The following is a 25,164-nucleotide window of genomic DNA, read 5'->3' on the forward strand; positions in this document are numbered from 1 at the left end:
GGAAACAGGAAACACAGGGAGGATGTTGCAAGAGAGAACACAGGAAGAATAAAAGAAAATTCTGGAGGAATTCCAAAGCCAAGGTAAAAGTAAAACTTCCTGGTTAAAGTCCAAAGACAGGGACACCCAGGGAATAAAAGACTTTGCTACTTGAGTCACAATGGGAGTCTTTCCTGAAACCTATGTATGTTTCTAGTTTTACATAAGTGAAGGAAATCCAAAGGGTCTTGTTGAAATAGAAACTAATGAGATGATAGGAAGTGCTAAGGTTGCTAAATAGATAGGCACAGAGAGGAAAGAACTAAGAGTGTGGGCACTGAATTACTGCAGACAAGCATCTTGGGAGATGGGAGAGAATATGGAAGCAGCTGTGGAAAGAAGCAGGTGAAGAAAAGTATCAGCAAGAAGTTAAACCAAAGTTAAAGAGAGGTTGCAACAGAGCCAGTGATGAGATGTGATGTGGGGTTAAAGAGGTAAGTGGAAATGATGTGAAGAGGTTAGAAAGGACCAACATGGAACAAGCTTAAGGTTGGTTGAATGTGTTAAAAGAGGGATGGTGGTTGGGTGAGTTGAGCAAGTGAACAGGTATAAGTTCCTTGAAGGAAGAAGTCACTAAAGACTGGCACTGTGCAATGCAATTCTGATGCTGATCAATTGCATGGAGGTCACATGCTACAGATTGAGGCTGCAAGCCCCCTCTACACTGCCCTGTCTTCAGAAACAAGCTGTAAGTTCCAGGTTTCCCAGGCCATTCACACTTCTCACCACTGGTGTATATTTGGGGATTCCCATGATCCTACTGTATAATTCTCTATAATATCTCACTGAGGTTAGAAGAGCACAATCCTATAATTACTGATTTGTCATGTAAAAAAGGACACAAACTGGGACCAGCTAACATAAGAGATAAGAGGCACATGGCTGGAGGTCTAGGAGGGTCTGAATAAAGGCTGTCATATCCTCTGGATGTAACATCTTCAGAGGACATGGATGTATATGACCTACCAGGGAAGCTGACCTTGGTTTCAGCTGAGTTTTTATAGGAATTTAACTAAGCATTTGGCATGAGTTGGATGAGCAGAGCAATAAACTAGGCTCAAGTGCTGCTCTCTGGGTACTTACCATAGAGTGTGGGAGACAGGTTAGTGTCCAGGAAGTAAGACAAGGGCAGGTGGTACGGATAGAGATGGGGGAATCACGATGTAAACTATGTAGCGGGAGGGTGGCATCAGGCAGCATCAGGTCTCCAGACTGTTTTTTTTTTCCTGATCCCCATGTGTGAGGTGCCCTTTAGAAGACCCTGACCAGCAAAGCCTTCTTGAGGAAAGGCCTGTCTTGGGTAATGCTGGGCAGGCAAGCACTAAACTCTGATTTTGGGGCCCACCGGGAGGCTTCCTTTCTGACCCCACCTAAGTTGGCCTTCCTATTCCCACTGTAAGACTGAGTTCCTGGCCACACCAGAAGTCCACTTGCACAGCTCACCGGAAATCCATGTTCCTGGGCTCACAGCAGGTCTGAAGGCAAGTACTTGATTTTACTTCCCAAGAGGCTATGCACCCGGTCACTCCCACGTAGGGACTATCTGAAACATGCCTGCTTCGTCTAACAGTTCAGAGGAGATATGCTGTGAGCACTGGCTCCCTACAGGCCTCCCACATTTCTCCCCAGGTTTCTCCTTAGATCAAGGGAATGTCTAGAATGCATTTTCTTGGTGTGGTGTTTTTCCTGATTGCATCTTGATTCAGTTTAGGTTACACACATCTATACATGTGGTAAAATGGTAAAATACCTACAGACTTCTTGCATAGATGACAATTTCCTAATGTACAGTCTTGTCATGCACATGCATTGGGGGATACTGCATGAATGGTACATTGAACCTGTGTGTTTTGTCATTACAAGTTTCCTTGAAACTGTATTTTGATATAATAAAGCAAAAAATTCGAAACAAGCATTTATCTTGACTAAAAATTCCAGAGCTTGGAGAGCACTGTTTAACTCTCATTTTATGGATCTTTGGGAAAGACTGCTCTTATCTATAGCAGCCTGGCAGATTTCTAGAGGGAAGGGCTGGGTTGGTCCTTCTGGAAAAAGTCACAAAAACATCTCATTATTTTGGTGATGATTAAATGGGCATGAGGCTTGATATCTTATTTAGAATAGCCATTTATTTACTTATTTTTTAACTGCCAGGGATGGAATCCAGGCTACATGCATGCTAGCAATTCATGTACTACTGAGTTATACCCCTAGTCTCCATGAAGAAAATTGAGCTCACAGTTCTGTAAGTCCAAGAGCACAGTGCTGGAATACTAGCAATTCCTCCAGCTCCCCAGACATCACAATGTGGTGCAGAAGTAGAAAGGGAGCAGGCCAAGTGCAAAAGGAGTCATATGCATGGTGTAGACTCCCTAAATAACAACCTGTTCTCATAACTCAGCATTTGAGATCTGCATTAATGCCTTCTGAGGTGAGTGTCCCCATGATCTAATTACCTTCCATTTGGCATCACATATAAAAGGTTCCACCACCTCAATACTGCCACACTGGGGAACAAGTTTAGGCACTTGGACCACTGGGAGGCACATATCTAGTTTCAGTAAGCTGTCTTCCTTTGTTCCATTTCCTGTGACTCCTTGGCTTGGATCGATTTGCTATCTGCATTACCCAGTATTTGAAGTTTTATGGGTAACAGGGAGAGGCTATAATTTAGAGTGGGGCACTGGGACCAACACTGAATTTATGATAACAAGCCAATTCCAATTGGGGAGAGCCAGCCACACTAGAAATGTCACCACATGATGAGGGGAGGGTGTGAAACTTTGGGCTACATATCAGCCAGTGCTCCAGGAAGCAGAGGAAGGCTAGAGATTGGGTTCTATTGCAAGACAACTGAAACCCCATGCCTCCCTAATGAATTCCAGTAAAAACTCAGGCCACTGAAACCAAGGTGAGCTTCCCTGGTTGGTGAGGCACTGAGCACATCAATGTCCTGGGAAGACGATGCATCCTGAGGACACAAATGCTTTCACTCGGGCCCCTCCCACACCTCATGCCATGTGTCTCTTTTGGGGCTGGTCCCAAATAGTGTCCTAACCTTGGGGATCCCCGTGAATAGGAAGCTTCCAAGCAAACTCCACTCACCTCCTCCCCAGCAGGTTCTCCACACCTTGTCCTCTCTTCTCAACATCCTCCGTCCTCTGGTGAGTCAAGGTCTCTGCACCTCAAAGAGTGTTTCCCCTCTGTGACCACAGATCCAGTGACATCCTTGGGAAAAACAGAATGAGCGTCAATGGTGGACTTTGGTTGCTTCTGCCCAACATGGATTCAAGGGTCCAGTTTGCTGTCCCAGCTGAAATAAATTTAAAAGGAGGGAAATATATATGGAAAGTCCATGTTTAGGAATTTAGATTCCTGAGAGGCCATCCCAGAGACATCCCAGAGACAGCCCAGCTCTCTGGCCAGATAGGGAGTGTTCAATCCACAGAGAAGGAGGGGACATGGGGTCAGCAGTGTCCCTGAGCAGAAAGGACAGGATATCTAAGGCAACTAGAGGTCACAGTGCAGAGAACTAGAGAGAACTAGAGAGAGGCGAGTTTCAGAAGGGAAGGGGCACAGCAGAACTCCCCACCACAGTGTCTTAGGCTGGGGCAACTGTGTGCTGTTGACTTCCAACCAGAGCACACAGGCAGTGGGAGAGTCTAGGGCAGGGGACCAGTGATAGGTGTTTCCTGGCAGTGATGAGTCAGTGGGTGAGATGTTCCCTGCAGGCCAGCAGGGACTCTCTTGTGTTCAGCATTGGGTACCCCCAATCTTCTACCAGGCTCTGTCACAAAGGGGACTTCAGGGACTCCAGGTAGCTGATGGAGTAGTGATTAGATGTTACACACCAGGGAAGAGAAGGCATCTTCTCAAAGAGAAAATCTGGGTGGGGGAGCAGCCTCGAAATGCCAAACTTTACCAACATTCAGCATCTGAGGCCCAGCCATGTGGACTCTTCCCTAATGGAGATGGAAACTGTCAGAGCAGAATTGGGGACTCATAAGTGAGGGAGATTCAAAGGAAGTGGGGGTTCGCACAGATTCCTTTCCTCCTGTGGTCTAAGCTTTAGGTTTCCCTTTCAACATGTGGAAACCAGAGCAGTGCAAAGCCCCAGCCCCGTCATCTCAATCTGCGTGGGGTTGCCCAAAGTGTCTTTAAGGTTTTGGCTGATGAATAACACAATGCTGCTGCTGGGTATTCTGCAAAGTGCATCTAGAACAACAAGAATTTGTGATTCTTGGGCTGGGGTTGTGGCTCAGCGGTAGACCGCTCACCTCACACGTGCGAGACCCTCAGCACCATATACAAAAATAAACAAGTGAAATAAAGGTGTTGTGTCCAATTACAACTAAAAAATAAAATATTTTTTTAAAAGAATTTGTGATTCTTGCCTAAATGTGGGCATCTGTCAAGTCAGATGTGGGAGAACAAGTGCCCAAGGATGCACAGTTTGAGCCACCTGACCTTGTTAACTGGCTGATTAGACTGCCCTGGCTCAGAGTGGCAGATCCTCCCTGGGGAGGAAAAGCTTAGAAAAGCACACGCCCTTCCCCAGTCAGCATCAATATCAGCAGGGCAGAAAAGTCTTTGCTTTGCAGAAGGACACAGAGGGGACACATCCCATACTCTATTTGCCTCTAGAGGATTTGTGTAGAACTCCACAAATATGCTAGGATTTGGGGTTCCATTATGGGGTATGAAGTTTGAATCAGGCCCTTTGGCCTGCCACCTGGGCCATGGTAGCTAAGTCACTTCATGTCTCTGGGCCTCAGTTTCCCTGTCTGAAACATAGTGATGAAGCGAGAGTTTCTCTGCTTCTACTGCAAGGTGGGATTTTTGTAGTTACAGGCCTCTGAAGCCAAAAAATTCCATTTCTTCTCAACTCCCATGGAGTGGTGTTAAGAGTGGCAGCTCTCAATGGTGGGTCATGCGCCTAGTATTGCAGCAGACCCCACTGCTCACTGCAAATTTCTTCTTTCTGAATTCTTTGTCATGAATTTGAAGAATGAAAACCACAGATGAGGATAAGTGAGTGCAAGAGCAGAATATAGTCAAGTGTGAACAGAAGCAGAACTCCCACAGGGCAAGAGGAGACCCAATAGGATTGCTACTTGGGAGTGTGCTAGTCTAAGGATTTATACAGCACTTGGGTGAACACACTGGATGAAATTTATGCAAATCAGTTTTGGAAAAAATACCAATGCTATTGGTTAACTCTTGAGACTGAACTTCCATTCAGGTCTGCCTTACTTCTGTTTTCTCACTACTGGCCTGCAATCCCAGCTTCCCAGGAGGTTGAAGTTAGTGAATCCAGGATGCCCAGGTGTTCAGAACTGCAGCCCTGTGTGGAGAGGGTACCTGTACTGGTCCAGGGCCAAGTTGCAGTGGGGTGACAGGTTGGCATCCTCTGGCTTGCCTCAGTATTGCCTCACTGTGCCTCAAGCCAATTTTGTCATAGCAGGCTCTGGAGAGCTATGGTCTCTGTGGATACACATTCCCTGGGATATCTGCTTGCACTTAGCTAGGGGTAGCAGAAGGTGGTTGGCAATGTGGGTGGGCCCTGGTGTATTCCAGCTCACCCTGGCTATTGCTTTGCTATTCTGGGACAAGTACATGGATTCAGTGGCATCTGCAGCTCTAAGTCATAAGGCCTAACTGACTGACAGAGGTACAGCAACAGGTAGTGATAGACTTTGGTACACAGCAGCTGCAGTTGTTAAGACAATTAACAGGGGAGAGATTGCAGATCACAGCTAGGACCTTCTTTTGAAGGTTTTTTCTTTCAGAGCTATCACCATGGCCAAGATGTTGGGTTGCATGTGGCAGAGAGAACTGGGTAGGTCCCTCCTCCAGGGCACCCTTGGCTGCTAGGAACACATTTTCACCTTCAGTTTTGGGCTCCACATAAGAAGTGGGTCTTGTGCAGAAATGACCTGGCAGAGCAGAAGGAATAGGTGGAGGCTGACAGTGGGTAAGAGACTTCCCCTACTGATGCAGGAGGAAGAATATGGCCACACAGGCTTCTCAAGAGGAGTTGTTGTCTGGTCAGACATCTACGAACAGATCCTAGAAAGGAACACTACAGAGTGACGCCCCTGGGCAGTGAGCTTTACAAAGATCACTTCCTGTGTGGGGTGCTGAGTTTAGGGTCAGCCCACTTCACAGATAAGGAAATTAAGGCTGGGAGAAGTCACTTGACCTGCGCATGTATCAGAGCTGGACACTGGTAGAAGCAGAGATTGAATTCAGGGTTACCTGGCCTGATACTGTATTGAAAGAGACTGGATTGGACGTGGGGAGCAGGACTTGGGAACCTGCAGCATGGCTGCTGTCCTCTAGGGCTCTTTATTGTCAGAGATCAGACAACACAAGAATGACCCAGCCGGGGAATGAGGAGGATCAGCGGTGGGCTGGCCAGTGTGCTTCCAGCATTCTAAGGGCAGGTGGTCCAGCTGGGCATAAATGTGCTGGGCTTTGGAGAAGAATGACAAGCTTCTATCTGAGACACTAGTGTGCCATGCCCTTCCCCTGAGGCTGGCATCCCGGCAGTGACTAGAGGAAGTTGGGCTTAGACTGGCTTTGCCCCAAGCAGGCTAGTTGGCACGTCTGGGGTCCATGACAGCTCCTTCCTAACTGCTCAGAATCAGCACTGCTGGCATCACGGTCATGCTCTACATCAGCCCATACCTGAGGATCTGCTACTAATCCTGTGGAGTCAGCCTCTCTTCACTTGTCCTGCTTATAGCTTTAGGAGCACTCCTCCCTAACATGTGGACACACAGCATCTTGCTGAGATGAGTCTGGGGTGGTCCTGGGACCTGCATTTCTAACAACTGCAGGGTAAGGCCAAGGCTGTTGGTCTGAGGAACTTGCAAACACTCCCACAGCCTCTATGCTTGGTCTGTGTCCATCTGTCCTTCTAGTATGCTATCTGGTTATCTCCCATCCTTCAAGGCCCTTCCCTGCCTTGTCAAACCCTTCTCCATAGCATGAGCCTACACTCCTGTTTCAGCCAGCCTGACTTTTTGTAGCTGAGATACATGCTTACTCCTACCACCCATGCCAGTGGGCCTTGCCTGGTCAATTTACAGGGTTCTGGTGTCCCTGCAGAAGTCCATGCCTCCCTGAGTTTCATTTTACAGCAATTCCCATCCTTTGTTTTTGTTTCCTTTTCTTTTTGCACTGGGACTGAACCCAGATGTGCTCTACCACTGAGCTACATGCTCATCCTTTTTATTTTAAATTTTGGGCTCAAACTTGTGATCCTCCTTTCTCAACTTCCCAAGCAGGTAGGATTATAGGAGTGTGCCACCCAGTTTAGATTATTCTTTACAAATATCTACACCCTGGGATGATAGTATTCTTGAGGGGATTTTCTTTTTCCTCTGCCAGGCCCCACTGGGACAAAGATGTGACCCTTCTCTGGGCAGCTCTAGGACCCTCAGGGATGCAGTCTTCATCCCTCTCAGAATACGGCACCTCAGATTGGCAGCCAGGATCATACTGGCTCCTCGTCTCAGGAGCAGCGCAGCTCTGTTGCATTGAGCTCCAATCCTCCTGGTTCCTCAGTAGGTTTCTGATGGATCTGAAGTTTACCGGGGTATAGTTCAGACAGGAGGTTCTTCCTCATTAGTGTATCGTCTGAGTTTGGGGGAGTGTGTCTGACACAGCCATCCCTGGTCACAGAAAAGGAGCAGTCCTGCCCCTGAATTTCTCAGTGGCCCTGCAGCCAATGCTCCCCTCTGGAGGTCTTGGATAGTGTCTGTGATCTCACTGTTATCTGCTGAGGGGAGGGGTGGCTTACCTCCCTAGGTCAGGGAGCAGGGTCCAATCCTCTGGTGGTATGCTCCTTCCTGTTTGGTCACTCTGAGCACCATCCCATTCATCAGTCACAGTGAGACCCCTCCGGGCTTTCCTGGCCACTCTCCCTCCCTTGGGCTCTGCATTGGTGGTGTCCTGGCTTCCTCAGTTCTGTCCATGCCCACACTCCTGGGGAGTGAGTCTTTATCGTGGCTGTATGGGTGACCATACACCTGGTCCTACAGTTCTGGGGGTCAGGATTCTCCCTGGGCTGAGGTTGAGGTGTGAGTAGGCTGCATTCCTTCTACAGGCTCCGTGAAGAATTTCCCTCCTGCCGTCTAAAGCTTCTGGGGGAACCTGCATTCATTGGCTTGTGGACCCTTCCTCTATTCTCCAAGACAGCAATCAGCTCATGTCTTTCACTCTGACCTCTGGATAATGCAGAATAATCTCCCCATCTCAACATCTGCAATTGTACATGCAGAATCTCTTTTGCCATATGAGGTGCTATGTTCACAGGACCCTGGAACATTGTGGGGCTGTTTCAGCTGCCTATCCCTCCCTGAGGCTATTGTGGCACGTCCTGAAACCCATTTTATTAGCCCAACAGCCTTGTCAGTGTCCCTGCTTGGCTGTTGACAGATCTCAGTTCTGCCAACCAGATCAGCTCCCATGACCCTAGAAGAAACAGCAACCCGAGAAGTTACTAGCCCACAGGTGCATACTACCTGACTCACAGGCTCAGCCACAGCCCTCAGACCATAGCATGTGGCTGCTTTGAGCTTTCATCTTCACAGCAGATGTTGCTAGCTCATATATGGTTTGGAAAGGGCTGGTCACAGACAGGAGAGGACAGGGCTTGCCTGCCCTGAGCTGGGGCGGGGGATAGGTCCCAGCTACCTCCTGACTTGCAGCCCTATCTCCCCAGATGGCATCCTGTACTTCTTGAAGAAAAAGCTGGGTGGCACACTGTATGTGTGGGTCTCATGCTGTCCTACCTGCACCCCCATGAGACCTGGAGATTGACCTTCCCAGGTTCTTCCCAGGGCAAGTGAGACAGTAGAAGACTGGGTACTTATATATGATGGATAATATCAACTCTCTCCTTTTGGAAAACTTTTTTTTTTTACTTACTATTGTAAGTAAAATAAAAATGCTATACAATTAATACAAAATTTTAAAAAATAGAGAAAAATACCTAAGATCTAAAGAATGAGATAGTAAAAAAAAAAAAATAGCCTTTAAATTCCAAGAATTATCCTGTTAAGAGTCTCATTTTAAAATAGTAGGCAATCTATGTCCTCATTTTTGGCTCAAAGGCAGGTTTTATAAAGTAATTAATTGTAATAGTTCTCTTTTGCAGATAAATGGCGCAGATCTGTAAAAACAGTCCCACATAGCTGGCCCTCCAAGCAAAACAGAAAACAATACCCCCACACTGTCTCCTGGAGAGCTGGGACCCTCAATAAGAATATGTCCTAACACTTCCATCCTAACACTATCCAAAGTCCCTGGGCTTGAAACACCTAGTGACAATGCCTACAAATGCTGCAATAATGCAGTATGCCCACAGACAAAAAGTAAAAGTGGAGTGCTTCAGATCAAGGTTCCAGGAAGACATGAGGCACTGAAGAAGACACAAAGCTATGCAAGCCTTGGAAGGCATCTGCATTTGCACATTCACTTTCCACTTGAGATAAAGAAGCAGAAGTGGACCTGGGCCCTGTAGTAGGTGCCAGGTGATGACCCCCTACCAAGGAGCACAGCTGTGTTGCAATGTTCTCACCAGTCTTCCTCGAGTGACCCATAGTCCTACATCAGGTACAGCCACTGACAGCAGAGCAACAAAGATCACAAAATTGTGGATGTTTCTGGTTCCTGCAGCCATTTTCTATGGCTATAAATAAGCAAGAGCTCCTGAGGCTCAAAGGTAGAGGAGAAGAAAGAGATGTCTCCTCATTAAGCCAAACATGGTAAATAGCAGCCCTCATCTGTCAAGGGCCTTCTCTATGAACACATGATAGCAATGAGAATGAACTGTTTCTAGTTAAACCTCTCACACAGGGCCAACTACAGCACTTCATCTCAAACCAAAAAAAGAGCCAGGCAGAGTGGCACATGCCTATAAACCCAGCACTTGTGAGGCTGAGGCAGGAGGATTCCAGGTTCAAGGTCAGCCTCAGCATCTTAGACCCTATCTCAAAATAAAAATAAAAAGGCTTGGGGATATGACTCCATGGTAGAATGTCTCTGGGTTCAATCCTGAGAGCCACGCACACATGCACACACAGAAACACACAAAATAATAGAAAAAGAAATGACTACGATAATATCAAGAGTATTCCCAACAAATACTTGCTCATATATATTTATAGAAAAAGAGGATCAACCTTTTGAACACAGATGATAGAATTATATTTGTTCCAAATGCTCCCTCTACAACTTGTGATATTTCTTTTGTAGAGAAATATCAACCCAAAGCTAAATACATTGTCTTTATGCTCAAATGATGAATTAATTATTGAGAGGTGACTAATAAAACAAAGGCACAATGGAAATTATACACGTACCAAGAATTACCAATGTGTTAATTATTTTTAAAAAGCAGACTTGAAAGTAAAATTTATAGGGAAAAAACCTCACTGATTCAGTGAAGGTAACACAAGTAACAGTTAAAAACTGCAAATGGGTCAAGTTGATTAAAAACTCAATTTTAGGACTGAGTGGTAGGACACTTGCCTAGCATGCAAAACATCTGGGTTCCATCCAAAGTACCACACAACAATGATGATGATAATGATAATAATAAATTAAGTTTTAGAACCTCCTCCTTTCCCTGAACCCTAGTCCTCAGTTACTTTTTCTAGAAATAACAAGTAGCTGTGTCTCCTTCTATGCAAAGTACGTAACAATACATATTTTATTCTGTTTAGAAGACCAGCAAATGACATATGATGTCCTGTACCTCAGCCCACACGAAATCACCCTTTACTGTTCACAACTTATTTTCTCTTTCTTTTTTCCCCCACCACTGTGCAACCTGTTTCAGTGCCAGCAGCCTAAAGGCAGAGGTCAGGCAGAGCTTCTGGGCTAGTGTGCCCCAGGCTGGGCACTATCAGAGGCACAGGGGAGGGGCCTGCCACAAATCCATATCCAGGAATCACTGTCTCACGTAAAGGTGCACAGCAGACCATGAAATGGATGAAGCAGGTTCACCTAATCAATGACCTTTGGACACACATAGTGTTTTCTGATGTTTTATTTCTAGGAACAGCACCATGATGAAGATCCCTACAAGAGCTCCTTTGTACACGTCAAATATATAGGAAAAAAATGGGTGTATACGATCCCAAGGGATTAAATTAATTTACTTTCTCACCAACAAAATGAGCTGCCTGAGGGCTGGGGACCTGGCTCATGGCAGAGAACTTGCCTGGCATGCAAGGGCCCAAGTTCCACCCCTGGCACTGGGGAAAAAAAAAAAAAAAAAGAGCTGCCTATTTCTACCCAGCCTCACCAGTGCAATGTACTAACAGATTTTATTTTGTAATTGAAGCTAAACATTTTATACATTTGAAAGTCATTTGTTTTCTCTACTGCTCGTGTTGTCTGTCTGTCTTTCTACTGCCTGTGGGTTCTCTTCGTAGTCACTGTAGAAGACATTATATGCTAAGGACACTGCTTCCTTATTTAAGATGTTACAAATACTTTTTCCTACCTGGATTTTTTGTTTGCTTCTTACCTTTTCCACAGTATTTGTTGTTCTTGTTTTAGATATACATGACAGTAGAATGCATTTTGACATATTATATATACATGGACTCTAACTTCCCATTCTTGTGGTGTAGAAGGTGAGGAGTTAAAGTGATCATGTATTCTTATATGAACATAGTAAAGTTATGTTTGATACATTCTGTTTTCCCTATTCTCTCACCCCCACCACTCCCTCCCTTCCTTTCATTCCCCTTTGTCTAATCCAATGAACTTCTCTCCCCACCACCTTATGTGTTAGCATCTACATATCAGAGAGAACATTCAGCCTTTGGTTTTTTGGGATTGGCTTATTTCACTTAGCATGATAGTATCCAGTTCATCCATTTACTGGCAAATGACATAATTTCATTCTTCTTTAAGGCTGAGTAATATTTCATTTTGTATATATACCACATTTTCTTTCTCCATTCATCTGTTGGTGGGCATCTGGATTGGTTCCATAGCTTAGCTATTGTCATTTGAGCTGCTATAAACACTGTGTGGTTGCATCACTAAAATATGTTATTTTAAGTACTTCAGGTACATGGGATAACTGGTGGTTATCAAATGGTGGTTCCATTCCAAGTGTTCTGAGGAATCTCCATTATGCTTTCCAGAGTGGTTGCACCAATTTGCAGTCCCACCAACAACGTATGCGTGTACCTTTTTCTCCACATCCTCACCAACATTTATTGTTACTTGAACTCTTAATAATTGCCATTCTGACTGGAGTACAATGAAATCTTGATGTAGTTTTAATTTGTTTTTCTCTAATTACCAAAGATGTTGACTTTTTTCATCTGTTGACTGACCACAGACACTTCTATGGTCGCAGAAGATCCTCTGCTTATTTATTGATTGGGTTATTTTATTGGTGTTAAGTTTTTCAGTTCTTCATATATAGGAAGATTAATGCTGTATTGGAGGTGAAGGTGGCAAAGCTTTTCTCCCATTCTGTAGGCTCTCTCTTCACATTCTTGGTTGTTTCCTTTGCTGTCGGGAAAATTTTTAGTTTGATATTTATGATCTTTTGGGAAAGTAAAAGGTGCAGTTCCTTAGAAATTTGGCAGTTCCTTAAAAGGTGGCTGGAGGCGGGAGCTAGGAGAAGCCGTCCTAGAGCTGGTTTTACAGGTAATTAGAATCTTGTCTCTTTAATTTAAAACTCCCTAGCATTTACTCATGAATTGAACCTTCTTTAATGAAGCCAGCGCTGGTCGTGTGGCAGACCCAGGTACATACCTGGGAGAAATGAAAACACATGTCTGTACAAAAACTTGTGTGCAAATATTCATAGCAGCATTATTAGTAATAGTTCAAAAAGGGAAATAATCAAATATTCACCAAATGATGAGTAAAATGAGTCAATTCCTTCAATGTAACCTTATTCAGCCATAAGAAAGAATGAAGGTCTGAGCATGTAAAATAACATGGATGAACCCTGAAGATTTTACACTAAGAAGCCTCACAAAAGGTCACATAGTGGATAATTCCACTTCTATTATGTCCAGAATAGGCAAATCTATGGAGACAGAATGGAGATGAGAGAATGCCTAGGGCTGGGTGAACTGGGGGAAAATGGTGAATGACTGCTAATGGGTACTGACAGGATTTCTTTTGGAGGTGATGAAATATTCTGAAGTTGATTGTGGTGATAGTTGCCCAACTCTGATGTGTACTAAAAACCCCTGAGTTGTACACTTTAAATAGGTGCATCACAGGGTATGCAAATTATATCTCAATAAGCTATTAAATAAAAAGGAACAGGTGTCCAATAGAAAAAGCTACTCTTTAACCTTTCACACTGACACACACAATGGCCCACATAGCACTTATAACAACTGCCAGGAGGACCCTGAGGAAGATCAAATAACTGCTGAGCAGAATTCCAAAAGTACATCAAATCTCCCTTGCTGCATGACATATGAAGTCAGAATGCCAATTCACCTGTCCAGAAACAGGGAGGGTCAGAAATAGAATCCAAGGCATGGCTTTGTTAAACATGATACAAAGAAATAAAGGGAGGCAGTATTTTCCAAAACAAGTAAGGCTGACAGTGGAATATAATTTTCATCAATAAAATATCTACTATGTCAACTAAATATTATGGCTTTCTTTTTTTTTTCACTTGCTATGCTTCTATCATTGTTCTTAGTCTACGCTTGCTATATTCCATTTAAATGCATTTAAAGCCATGAACAAGCAAGTATAATGCAAACCACTATGACTCAGAAATATGCAACCAGTAAACCAAAAACTCCACGTTTGCTAAATTACTAACAAGAGAATTTGTACATCTGTGGATTAACAAGATAATACACATTAAATCTGAATAAAGAGGGAAGGCACTTGAACAGAGATGCAAACATGTTCATGGTGAGCACTGATAAAACTCAAAAGGAGAAGTCCTGTAGCCTATGACTTTGTAACTCCCTGCCGAACAATGAAAGTCAGCAACAAAAAACACAAAGTCATAATTGTAAGATAAGACAAGGTGGGCAGCGACCAAAGGAGGCAGATTTAAAAAGGCTGCCGAACGAGGCTTTTTTTGAGATTCACTCCTGGGCAGCAATTCATCAGACCCACAGAGTGGACAGGAGAAGGGTCTGAGGAGAAAGCGCATGGGAGCTCCACTGGACTGGGATTTTATGGGGCTTAGGCAGGAAGGGAAGGGCTTGGGACAGGAAAAGGTGTTTTTAGAGTCCCTTGTCCCTCTGGAGTTGGTCGCAGGAAGCTGGTTGAATCCCAGGATTGGCCAGGGGATTCTGCTGACAGGCGTTTCTGTCGGCACCTGATTGATGTTTTTTCCCACGGGCAGGCTGCTTCACTGCCACCAACCTGACAATAATGACTCTGGTCCATCCCTACATCCCTATTTTAGCAGAACATAGTACATCACTTGGCAAGACTGTCCTATTAAAGATTTAGGTCCAGGGGCTGGGGCTGGGGCTCATCAGTAGCACACTTGTCTGGCATGTGTGAGGCACTGGGTTCGATTCTCAGCACTCCACATAAATTAATAAAATAAAGGTCTATCAACAACTTAAATAAATAAATAAATAAATTTTAAAAAAGATTCAGGTCCAGAATCTTTAAGAAGTGGAACTAAGGGCTTGGGTTGTGGCTCAGTGGTAGAGTGCTCACCTAGCATGTGCAAGGCCCTGGGTTCGATCCTCAGCACCACACAAAAAAATAAAATTAATTAAATAAATAAATAAATATTAAAAAAAGAAGTGGAACTAGGGGAAGGGGAATTTAGCTCAGTGGCAGAGTACTAGTGTAATTTTCATCAGTTTTGTGGTATCAAGTCTGCAAAAAAAAAAAAAAAAAAAAACCCTAGGAACCAATCTCTGAAAAACCTGACTCTGAACACTAGGAAGTTCTTGGAAGGCAGCTCATAATAGTCCTTGTTTTCAAATTTCTTTCCCCTTCAGAATCTACTTTTTCAGAACCGTTCCTTGCCCACAGCCTTTGTGAGTGGACTTCATGCACCAATGCTGCTCCCCACTGGTTCCACACTCTGGAACAACACATAGATGTGGAGCCTTTCCACTTCTTGAGAAATTCTGCCACCTCTGGATCAAGAATGGCCAGAAGGGCATTGTTGCCCACTGCCCGATTTCTAATTCTTTAGGATCCCTGCTACCTTCTCCAGATATTTTGAAATTTTAAAGTACTCTAGTGAAAACACTGTCATTCCCATTTGTGGGGAGCCACTCTGAATGACCCATGCCTTCCATCCTGAACCAAGAGGCTCTGACCAATCACTTGGTGACTTGGGCCAAGTAGTAGAAGGAATATCTTCAAGAGCTACACTCAGCTATTCCTTTGTTATACTACACCTTTGACCTGTTTGGAATAGAATGGTCCACGAAAATGCCCTTTGTGTGTCCCCTTCTCTTGCTCTGTCTCTGGGTGTGGCCTTCCTAGATATCAGTCAATCTGCTGACAGCAGACACCACAAGCTAGACTCAACGCCCTGAAACCTGACCCCCTGTCTCATTTTAATGGCTCACCCCTCCACAGACCCCTAAAGTCAGAAAAGCTGTCACAGGACCAAAGAAAAAGGTATCTCTGTTGTTTGTGTAGTTATTTCCTGCAGACCAGTTCACTCAGGAGTGACCCTGAGTGTTTCAGTACTAAGAAATACGACACCCATTTAATTAGAATCTGTGAGGACTGGCCAACAAACTGTACTGTAGTGATCCTACATGTCACCTTATGCTAAAAGTGGTATTTGCAAAGCACAAACATTCACTCTGTTATCTCTGCTGCATCAGACTGTATCCATAGCAGGAGAAAAGTTGTAGAGGTGAAGGTACATTTCAAACAAAATCTGCACGTATTACTCCATTTTAAAACAAGGTAATCACATATATTAAGATGGACTGTGCCTGCTATCAAGAACACAAGCAACAATAAAGGTTGGCAAGGATATAGGGAAACAGGTACACTCATACATTGCTCGTGGGACTGAAAATTGGTGGAACCACTCTGGAAAGCAGTAAGGAGATACCTCAGAAAACTTGGAATGGAACCACCATTTGACCCAGTCATCCCACTCCTAGGTTTATAGCCAAAGGAAAATCAGCATACTACAGTGACACAGACACACTAATGTTTATAGCAGCTCAACTCACAATAGCTAAACTATGGAGCCAACGTAGTTGCTCTTCAACAGATGAATGGATAAAGAAACCGTGGTATATATACATGGAATATCACTCAGCCTTAAAAAGAATGAAATTATGGCATTTGCTGGTAAATGGATGGAGCTGAAGAATATTATGCTAAGTGAAATAAGCCAATCCCAAAGAACCAAAGGTCAAATGTTTTCTCTGATATGCAGATGCTAATTAACAATAAGGGGGGTGTGGAGATAGAGGTATTTTGGACTAGACAGAGAGGAGTAAAGGAAGGGGAAGGGTCATGAGGGTAGGTTTGACTGTAGAATGAATGGGACATTATTACACTATATGCAGATATAATTACACAACCAGTGTAACTCTACCTCATGTACAACCAGAAGAATGAGAACTTACACTCCATTTATGTAAAATGTGCCAAAATGTATTCTACTGTCATGTGTAACTAATTAGAATAAAAAATGTAAAAAAAAAAAAAAAAAGAGGATGAAATCTGCCTAACTGCATGCAGCATGTCTAGACCAGGTGGCCAGCAGAGATAGGAAATGACAAACTATGAGTTGAATTTGGGCCAAAATTATTGGGACTTTTAATTTGAACATAATCTTCTCATACAGTCATGCATCATTTAATGCTCAGGATAAGGAGTGAAAAATGTGCCCATAGGAAATCTGTCTTTGGGGGAAGTCACAGAGTATATTTACAGAGGCTAAGTTGGCTCCTACATCAACAGGCGATACTATTGTGTGAGATCAACATCATATATGTGGACCATCACTGACCAAAACATTATCATGTAGCATGTGGGTATACCTGAAGGCTGTCCACTACAAGGAAGAGTGTGAACTTCTGATTTGCTATGAGAGAACCCAAGCAGCTCTGATGCTTAAAGACATCATGAATAGATTCCAAAGAAGCGGAGCATCTATGCAATTGGTTTTCCACAGCAACATGACCTGCTTCCTGACAGCCAGGACCTGAGAGAGAGCTGCCAAGGAACTCATGGTCACTTGGAAGGCTGCTGGGTCCTCATTCAACTCTGAACATCCAGGGCTGCAAAACTAGGTGGACACTCACTCTCAGCTGATAACACGAATCAACCTGCATTTACTCCTGCTTGGAATGGGGTCATCAGAATCATGTAAGACATTCAAATGCAAAATAAAACTTCAAGCACACCATGAATAACAAACATGGTCTTGTTGATAAGGTCCAACAGTGGGAAAAGAAAGTCTTGCAGCTTAAATGTGGAATCAACCCAATGCCCACTGAGGGATAAACAGATGGACAAAAGATGTTATCTTCTCTTCTGCTATTCAGCCTTAAGAAAGAGGGAAATTCTGACCCCTTCTCCAGCAATGTAGAATCTTGAGGACAGTACACAAAGTGAAATGACCCAGACACAGTGGGACACATACTGTATGAGTTCACAGTCCTCAACACAGATGAGGTACCGAGGGTTCTCAATTTCATAGAGACAGAAAGTATAATGATGGTCAAGTTGCGGAAGGAGAAGTGGGAATTAATGCTTCATGGGTGAAGAATGGCTGTTTATGGTGATGGAAAAGCTCTCCCGATGGATAATACAGCTCATGCCCCACATGATGACGTTATGGCCAACGATGGAACAATGCACCACATACATGAATTTGTCCCACAGTATGACAGCACAGTGAGATTGTAGCCATCTCAGTTGGTGTAAGAGCACTCTAGGATGTTTATACAATGATGAATCACCCTATAACACATTTTTAGGAATATATCTCCATTTTTAAGTGAGACATGCATGTAATTGAGACAATTCACCCTCTACACAGCACAATGGTTAACATGGCGAGTTTTCTACACATTTAAACACATTTTGTGGACAGAAAGATAAAACATGGATTGAATGCCCAGCTGTAAAGCAAAAGGCTAAGTTAGGACGTTTGGAAGCAGCTCCCCAGTTCCACTGGGTGCTGGGTCACATCCCATGCACTTCCCATCTTCTCAGCAAATATTATTCTCTGTCTTCAATCAGAAAATCTCCCATTTGTTTCTTTTTTCTACATGTGAGACTTTCCATAGGGTGCATAGGTGACAATGAAATATGCAGGTCAAGAGCAATGTCTGTGCTCCCAAATATGCTATGTAACTGGAGAGAGATTGATTGGAACTGAGAGGCTAACCTGAGGTGATCCATAGACTCCCAGATAGTGCAGACACTCTAGGAAAACCATGAGCATGTTTACAATTTCCTATGATTTTATGACCTCAAAAGGAATCCTTGTGTCAAACATGCCTAAGTGCAGAGTGTGTGTCCCCTTAACAGATTTCTGAAAACAGTGAAGGCCAGTGGCACTTAGCAGATTAGATTTGCTAAACTGAGTGTTTCCTTTTAGGGTTTTCAAGTGATAATTCAGTGTGCTTGGGTTCTTTTGTACATGCTGAGCTCCTTCTTGGGAGGTCATGTCATTTCTGCCCTCCCCCTTCTTCCTTGCCATACTCCTTCATCTCCCACTGCACTGAACTCTGAAATGGAAATGCCCAGAGGTTGGGTATCTAACATGTGTTGTGTTGACAATGGAGAGAAGAACCCGGGTCTAGACAGAAGTGAAAGAGGGAGTCAGAGACCCATAGGTTAGTTTGGCAAAGTGGACAGAGTTTGGATCAGTCACAGCAGAGACCATCTCCTCTAGAACTCTAGGACAGGTGCACATACCAGTCTGACAGTTACAGGTGTTTTCCTTCAAACTGGTTGCCAGGTTGGAATGAGTTATGACATCAGAGGCTTCCAACCTTCCTGATTGGAAGGGACAGACTCTGTGGACCACTGGCAGTGCAGTGGGCAACAGTTTGTTCTCAGCACTGTTCTTCACCTGATTTCCCCTGTTTGGAGAAGAGCAAACAGACTCCTATTCAACCAAATTCTGGAAGAAAGATTTACCTTAATAAGAACCTAGGTTTTGTAGAAGGAAGACAGAGTATTGGAGAACTTATGGCAGATCAAGAAATCTCCCCGTCTGGGCAATCGCCTTCCCAGTCTGGGCAATCGCCTTCCCAGTCTGGGCAATCGCCTTCCCAGCCGAGCACCTCACAATCCCACCTGGGGGTGGTGGTAGATGATGAAGTGGCAGGTCCATCAGGTAAGGGAGCTAGAGTGAGAACTGATTTGACATGATGACTGGTAAGGACGAAGGGGTAGAGCAGTCAGGAAAGGTAGGAAGCCCACTTTTGAAGATCAGAATAGGCCACGGGACAAGGAAGTCCACATGGATGGAAAATCTACAGAGAAAGGAATTGGGCTAGAAGATGAGATCTAAGTTCAGGAAGTGGGTAGAGGGAATGTAAAAAGGGTCACTCCACCCATGAGAGAAAGTGTCCATAATGAGGAAGAGTTTTAAGGAACAGGGAGATGGGACAATGATACAGAGAATCAGGGGAAGACGGCTACCAGCCAAGGGGAGAGATGGAACAATAGCTCAGAAGGCAACAGTTGAAGGTCTGGCGTGTGGGAGGTGAACTGGGATCAGAGGATGAAAGGATGAGTTCCAAATTCAGGAGCTTGACTCTGCTTCCTTTACTCAGCTCTGTGGGTAAAACCCTGCCTCCCATGTCGGTCGAGAAAGAGAGAGTGGACCTCAGAATCTGAGGGAGACTCGGAGGATGATCCCCCGGGGATTTTTGATTCTGCACCCTGGGTAGAATCTGGTCTCCTGCCTGAGACCACTGGCATAAAGAGAAAGAGAGAGTCCTCCACTGAATCTGAGGATGAGCTGGAGGATGTGGAAAGTGAGCTAAATCACCCCTGGGATGTGGAGTCACTGTGTGGCCTCAAAATGAAAGTCAAAAAACGGCGAATGGACTTGGTGCAACCAGAACACCATGAGGTTTTCAACAGGCTTCTAGGTAGGGAGACACCCAGGTAGCGCCCTTCAATCCTGCTCTTTACACAAAGAAGGAACTTATAGCCTCTGCACTTTTCCAAAGAGCCCTGCTATCCCTGAGATCCCCATTCCTGGAGGACTGAGGACCCATGTACCCTGTGAAACTCTTAGATGATGGATGATTACATTACACCTGAAAAATGACCCTGCTTGGGATCACAGAGCTTGATTCCAATTATCCTCACTGATTGCAGACACTGTGGCTCTACTAGATTTCCTCCTCCCTGAGGGGTGACCATCAAATGAGAAAATAACATAGTAACTCTAATTCTGAGGTGGTGCATTCTTGGGGGATGATGGGCCCTCGCGGTTTAATCCAAGTTCTTAGTCATACAGACATCTATCTCTTACCCCAACCCTCACTCAGTTGTTTCCCGGGGGGTTTCAGGGCAAAGCAGCTTTCCCAGGAATGTTCCTGTCCTTTTCCTATCCAACTGGGATATTTGGCTCTTTTGGGCTCTATTGCACTCCAATCCCACACCTTCTCCAATGGAGGTCCTATTCTTCTCTCTGTTCTCTATCACCCATGAAGCCCCTTCTGGTTCCCAACTAACACCAGTGTTCTGTTCACAGAGGATCCTGTTGTCAAAAGATTCCTGGCCTGGGACAAGAATCTGAGAGTGTCTGACAAGGTGAGGTGGTTCTCCACTGGGCAGTGATCCTGCTCCAGCACAGCCTGGAGAGGGGAGGGCTTTCTAGCCCATGGTCCTTCTGTCTCCATGTAGAACCAACAAGATGTGCCAAGTCCTGACCCTTTGTGACTTGTCAACATCTCCCTTCAGGGCCTAGCAGTTCCATGCAGTGAGGACAGGTGGACCTTGCTTCTGCTTGGGGTGTTGCATTCCTATCCTCCCCTCTCTGCTATTGTTATCTGAGATTTTGGGCACCTCTCCTCTTTTATTTTTTTAAATGTTTTTTTTTTAGTTGTAGATGGACAGAATACCTTTATTTTTTTATCTTTATGTGGTGCTGAGGATCAAATCCAATGCCTCACAGGTGCTAGCAAGCTCTCTACCACTGAGCCACAACCCCAGTGCTCAACAGCCTTTTATCTGTGATGCTAGGGATTGAACCCAGGGCCTTGTGCATTCGAGGCTAGCAAGCACTCTACAGAGTGAGCTATATCCTTATCGCTGGGGCTCCTCTCCTCTTTACACTTCTTGGGACGCCCCATTCTCCAGCTTACCCAAGACCCTCCTCACCCAGCTCACCTACATGCCTTTCCTCAAAAGGTCCCCTCAGAGCTGATCCTACAGTACACACTAAGCCTCCTCTTCCCCCGACTGCTCAGACTGTCACAGGTCCTTCCCCAAACCAGCAGGTCTCCTTACTTGGCGACCTTCTCTTAGGGGCACTCTTCACCCCAGACTCCCATTCCTCTGTCCCCTCTTTCCTCCTCTTCCAGGATGTGACCTCTCTCTGTGTTCTTCCTCTCTCTCCATCAGTACCTCCTGTCTATGGTCATAGCTTATTTTAGCCGAGCTGGCCTCTTCTCCTGGCAGTACCAGAGAATCCACTTCTTTCTGGCCCTGTGAGTATTTGGTCTCCTTCATCAATCAGGACTCACTACCTGGGAGGGTAGGAGGGGAGCAGAGGGGCACTAACCTTTCTTTGACTTTTAGCCTCTTTGTCCTGTTTGCTCCGTGTACACGAGATCACAGCACTGTAGTATAGTTTGTTTTTCTTTTCCACACTTCCCTAGTCAAAGCAAACACACATGCTCCCTAAAGGCCAGTTGTTAAAGATTCAAGGAAACCAAGGAAACACAAAGCCCACCTGAGAGGAGTGGAGGAAAGCATGGGCACCTCCTATCCCTGGCAGAGACTGGAGGTGCAGCCACATCTGACTGCTCTTCCTTCCTGTATCTATACCAACATTGCTCTGTTTTCTGCCTCTGGATTTCCAAGACAGATGCCCAATTCCCAGCCTGACACAGGTCCAGTATAGGGTGGTCCCCTCTGGTTCTTCATACAGGAGTCTTCTCACATTTGTGGCTCTTTCTACACACCCCCTGAAAATTCTCCCAAGATGGGTCCAACCACCCCTTAGGCCTCTCCCACAACTGTGTTGCTCAATGCTTTCTAGAAAAAGGCTGGAGTCCTTCAGAAGGTGTGTGTCTGGCAGAGTCCTCTGGACCAAGGTGTGGTCCTCCATAACACTTAATAGGGCTGGTGCAGTCCTGTCTGAAGATGGTCCTCTGGGAGTCCATTTGGGAAGCTGACTCCAAGGGCAGGTCCTTCTTGCTTGTGCCTCTAAAGAGCAACCTGGTTTCTTTCCCCAGCTACCTGGCTAATGACATGGAAGAGGACAACCAGGCTCCTAAACAAGAGATCTTTCGTTTCCTCTATGGGAAGAGCTACGCCCAGCGTCCCCTGTTCCACAAACTGCGCTATCAGTTCATCTGCTCTATGGGCTGGAACACTCGGGTTTCCAAGGAGGAGTGTGAGGAGGTGAGTGGTGCTGTGTGTGCTTGTGGGGGGAGAGGGATGGGCTGACTGGAGAGACAGGAAGGTGGGTGGCTGCAGGTGGGCTCTGGGGAGGAGAAAGCTCAGGAGGGAGGGAAGGACTTCCTGTGCAGTCCTCAGTTTTGCATTTATCCATGTTACTAAGTATTCTTGATGGATCCAAGCAGAAATATTCCTAATGTTAAACCAGTATTCTACTCAAATCAGGGACAATGATAAAGCTTGTCTCTTGATAAAATCAACTTTTCAAATTTGATGGGAAGAGACACCAAAAGGATTCTATCTGTCAAAGCATCTTTATAAATGCTTAATTTAGTTATCTGATACAGGAAAATATACTCGATTTTTATTGAAAAAAAATCTGAAAAAATGTGTCCTACATTTTATATAACATGATTCTGATGTGTCGTCCATAATGTTGTGAAATAATGTTGTGATATCCATATATAGCTACTTCATTTGTCACCAGGCTAAATAAATCTAATAATTACACCTTGCTATGTCACCTCCTTTGTAGCTGACAGAACTTAGTTATTAGAATCAAGCCTCTCATCATTGTAGTTTTAGATATTTGCAGACTGTTGAATCACGGTGACTAGAAAGTCCAAATCAAGGTGAAGTAATCTTAAGAAGTGGAAAAATAAATTAACCATATCTTCAAAACCCTCAATATCCTGTAAAGTCATCAGCTTTGGTGGGGGCTCTTTTCCTTTCCAGATTCAAGCTTATAATCCGGAGCTCTGGGTGTGGCGCCGAGATCGCACCCTCATTGCCTAGAAGTCCTGGAACCATGGAGGCCTGAGGGGAGGGACAAAATTCTGCATCCCTGGCTTGATGACAGACAGAGTCAGTGATTTTCTACTTAGGATGCTCAAGGACCTAACTTCTTGATCCACTCCTCTCCACCTCCACCCACAGCCACCCTCTGCAGATGGTGAAACAACCTGAATCTCCAAGTCAGCTTCATGGTCTCAAACCCCAACCACACAGATGACCCCCTAGAGGTGTGCTGGGTGCTCTGAGGCTGCTCAGCCAGACCTGAGAGAGAACAGTTTATCACTCAGGATGTGTAAAAATCCTTAACCCACAGCAATTGGGCCCACATGTCAGCTTTGATGAATGGTTGATCTTGGTCTAAAGTTAATATCCTTTAGCCATGAATCTCTCTCTCTCCCCCTGTAAATTCTCTTTTTACCTCTCCTTTTAATTCATCTTGGGTCACATATCCCTTAAGGATACCAAGCATGGAGATGATTTATTTATATGATTGTCACAGTTTTAGAACATATGATAAATGTTATTTATTTTGAACACTGTTTATTTTAAATAGTTCCAAGATAGATATTGTTTGGAAAATTGTTTTTCCTTATTAGTTTTTTAGTGAGTGTTATAACATGTTTGTGTTCATATATATATATTTCTCTGAGGTTTTTATTCTTTTTATCTATTTTATCTTATTACTTTTATACCTCAGTGGTATTAACCCATAATCTAATAAATATAACATTTTAATTTGATGTTCTATCATCATTATGGTGAATATCAAGCTGCTGTTATTTAACTTTTCTTTAAATGTTTTTCTGTAGTGTTTATTGTTAGAGAACACATGTGTTATGTGCTTGTGAAGAGTACAGCACAGTGCATTTGTGAGGAAACTGAATAAAATTGAAAATCTTCTTACTGTAATGATGCATATGATCTTGTCATTCTGGATTATTTTTTTGTTGTCAAACAATACAGGGTTGTTGTTAATTGACCAAATTTCTTACCTGAGGGAGAAAAACACCTCAGTTATTTTTTTAGGTAGCGAAATAACAGAGAAGGGTGCAGAACTTAAACTAGAGACTGGAAGAGGAAACACAGGAAGTCACTGAGAGAGACAACACAGGAAGAGCGAAAGAAAATTTAAAGGAAGCTGTACAATAATCTTAAATCCAAAATCGAGGAGAGCATATTAAGAGGAGATGGCTTCCTGGTAATGTCCAAGGTAAGAGACACAAGGGGAATAGTAGTCTTTGCTACTTGAGTCAAAATGGGAGTCTTCTCCACAACCTGTGTTTCTAGTTTTACATGTGAGAAGAAAATCCAAAGAGTCTTCTTGAAATAGAAACTTGTGAAGGGAAATGAAGGTACTATAGCAGGTTGGGAGAAGAATGAGATGATAGGAAGAGCTCGAGCTGGTAAATAGAAGGCACAGAGAGGAAAGAGCTAAGTGTTTGGGCAATGAATGACTGTAGACAAGCACCTTGAGAGATGAGAGCATCAGAGAATATTGGAACAGCTGGAAAGAAGCAGGTAAAGCAAAGTATCAGCCAGAAGAAAAACAAAGCTAAAGAGAGATGGCAACAGAATCATCAATGTGATGTGATGTGGGGTTAGAGAGGCAAGTGGAGATGATGTGAAGGGACTGGAAGGGACCAACATGGAATGAGCTTAAGATTGGTTGAATGTGTTAAAAGAGGGATGGTGGTTGAGTGAGTGGAGTAACTTCAGAGGTAAAAGTACCAAGAAGGAAGAAGTCATTAATGACAGCAC

General features: G+C 44.3%; 2 protein-coding genes and 1 pseudogene across 9 annotated transcripts in view; 2 read left to right on the forward strand and 1 right to left on the reverse strand.

The window, feature by feature from the left end:
• ZNF12 (zinc finger protein 12) overlaps window positions 1–25,164 on the forward strand; it is a 1,264,586-nt gene that overhangs the window by 108,999 nt on the left and 1,130,423 nt on the right. The window lies entirely within an intron of this gene.
• LOC308651097 (guanine nucleotide-binding protein subunit alpha-12-like) overlaps window positions 1–25,164 on the reverse strand; it is a 70,709-nt pseudogene that overhangs the window by 40,015 nt on the left and 5,530 nt on the right. Inside the window, exon 4 of the transcript XR_014024439.1 lies at window positions 3,145–3,267. The product of XR_014024439.1 is annotated as a guanine nucleotide-binding protein subunit alpha-12-like (transcript). The remainder of the gene's footprint in view (window positions 1–3,144; window positions 3,268–25,164) is intronic.
• Window positions 19,398–23,980, forward strand: LOC308652256 (speedy protein E4-like; the record flags this gene model as incomplete). The annotated part of the gene is made up of 6 exons (XM_081300030.1): window positions 19,398–19,404; window positions 19,923–20,126; window positions 20,738–20,796; window positions 21,610–21,695; window positions 22,446–22,614; window positions 23,347–23,980. The coding sequence occupies 6 exons, from the start codon at window positions 19,398–19,400 to the stop codon at window positions 23,404–23,406; spliced, it is 585 nt and encodes a 194-aa protein (XP_081156156.1). The 3' UTR covers window positions 23,407–23,980.

The sequence above is a fragment of the Spermophilus citellus genome (genome assembly GCF_964194105.1).
Source record: "Spermophilus citellus genome assembly, chromosome: 6".
In the NCBI taxonomy this organism is placed as follows: Eukaryota; Metazoa; Chordata; class Mammalia; order Rodentia; family Sciuridae; genus Spermophilus; species Spermophilus citellus.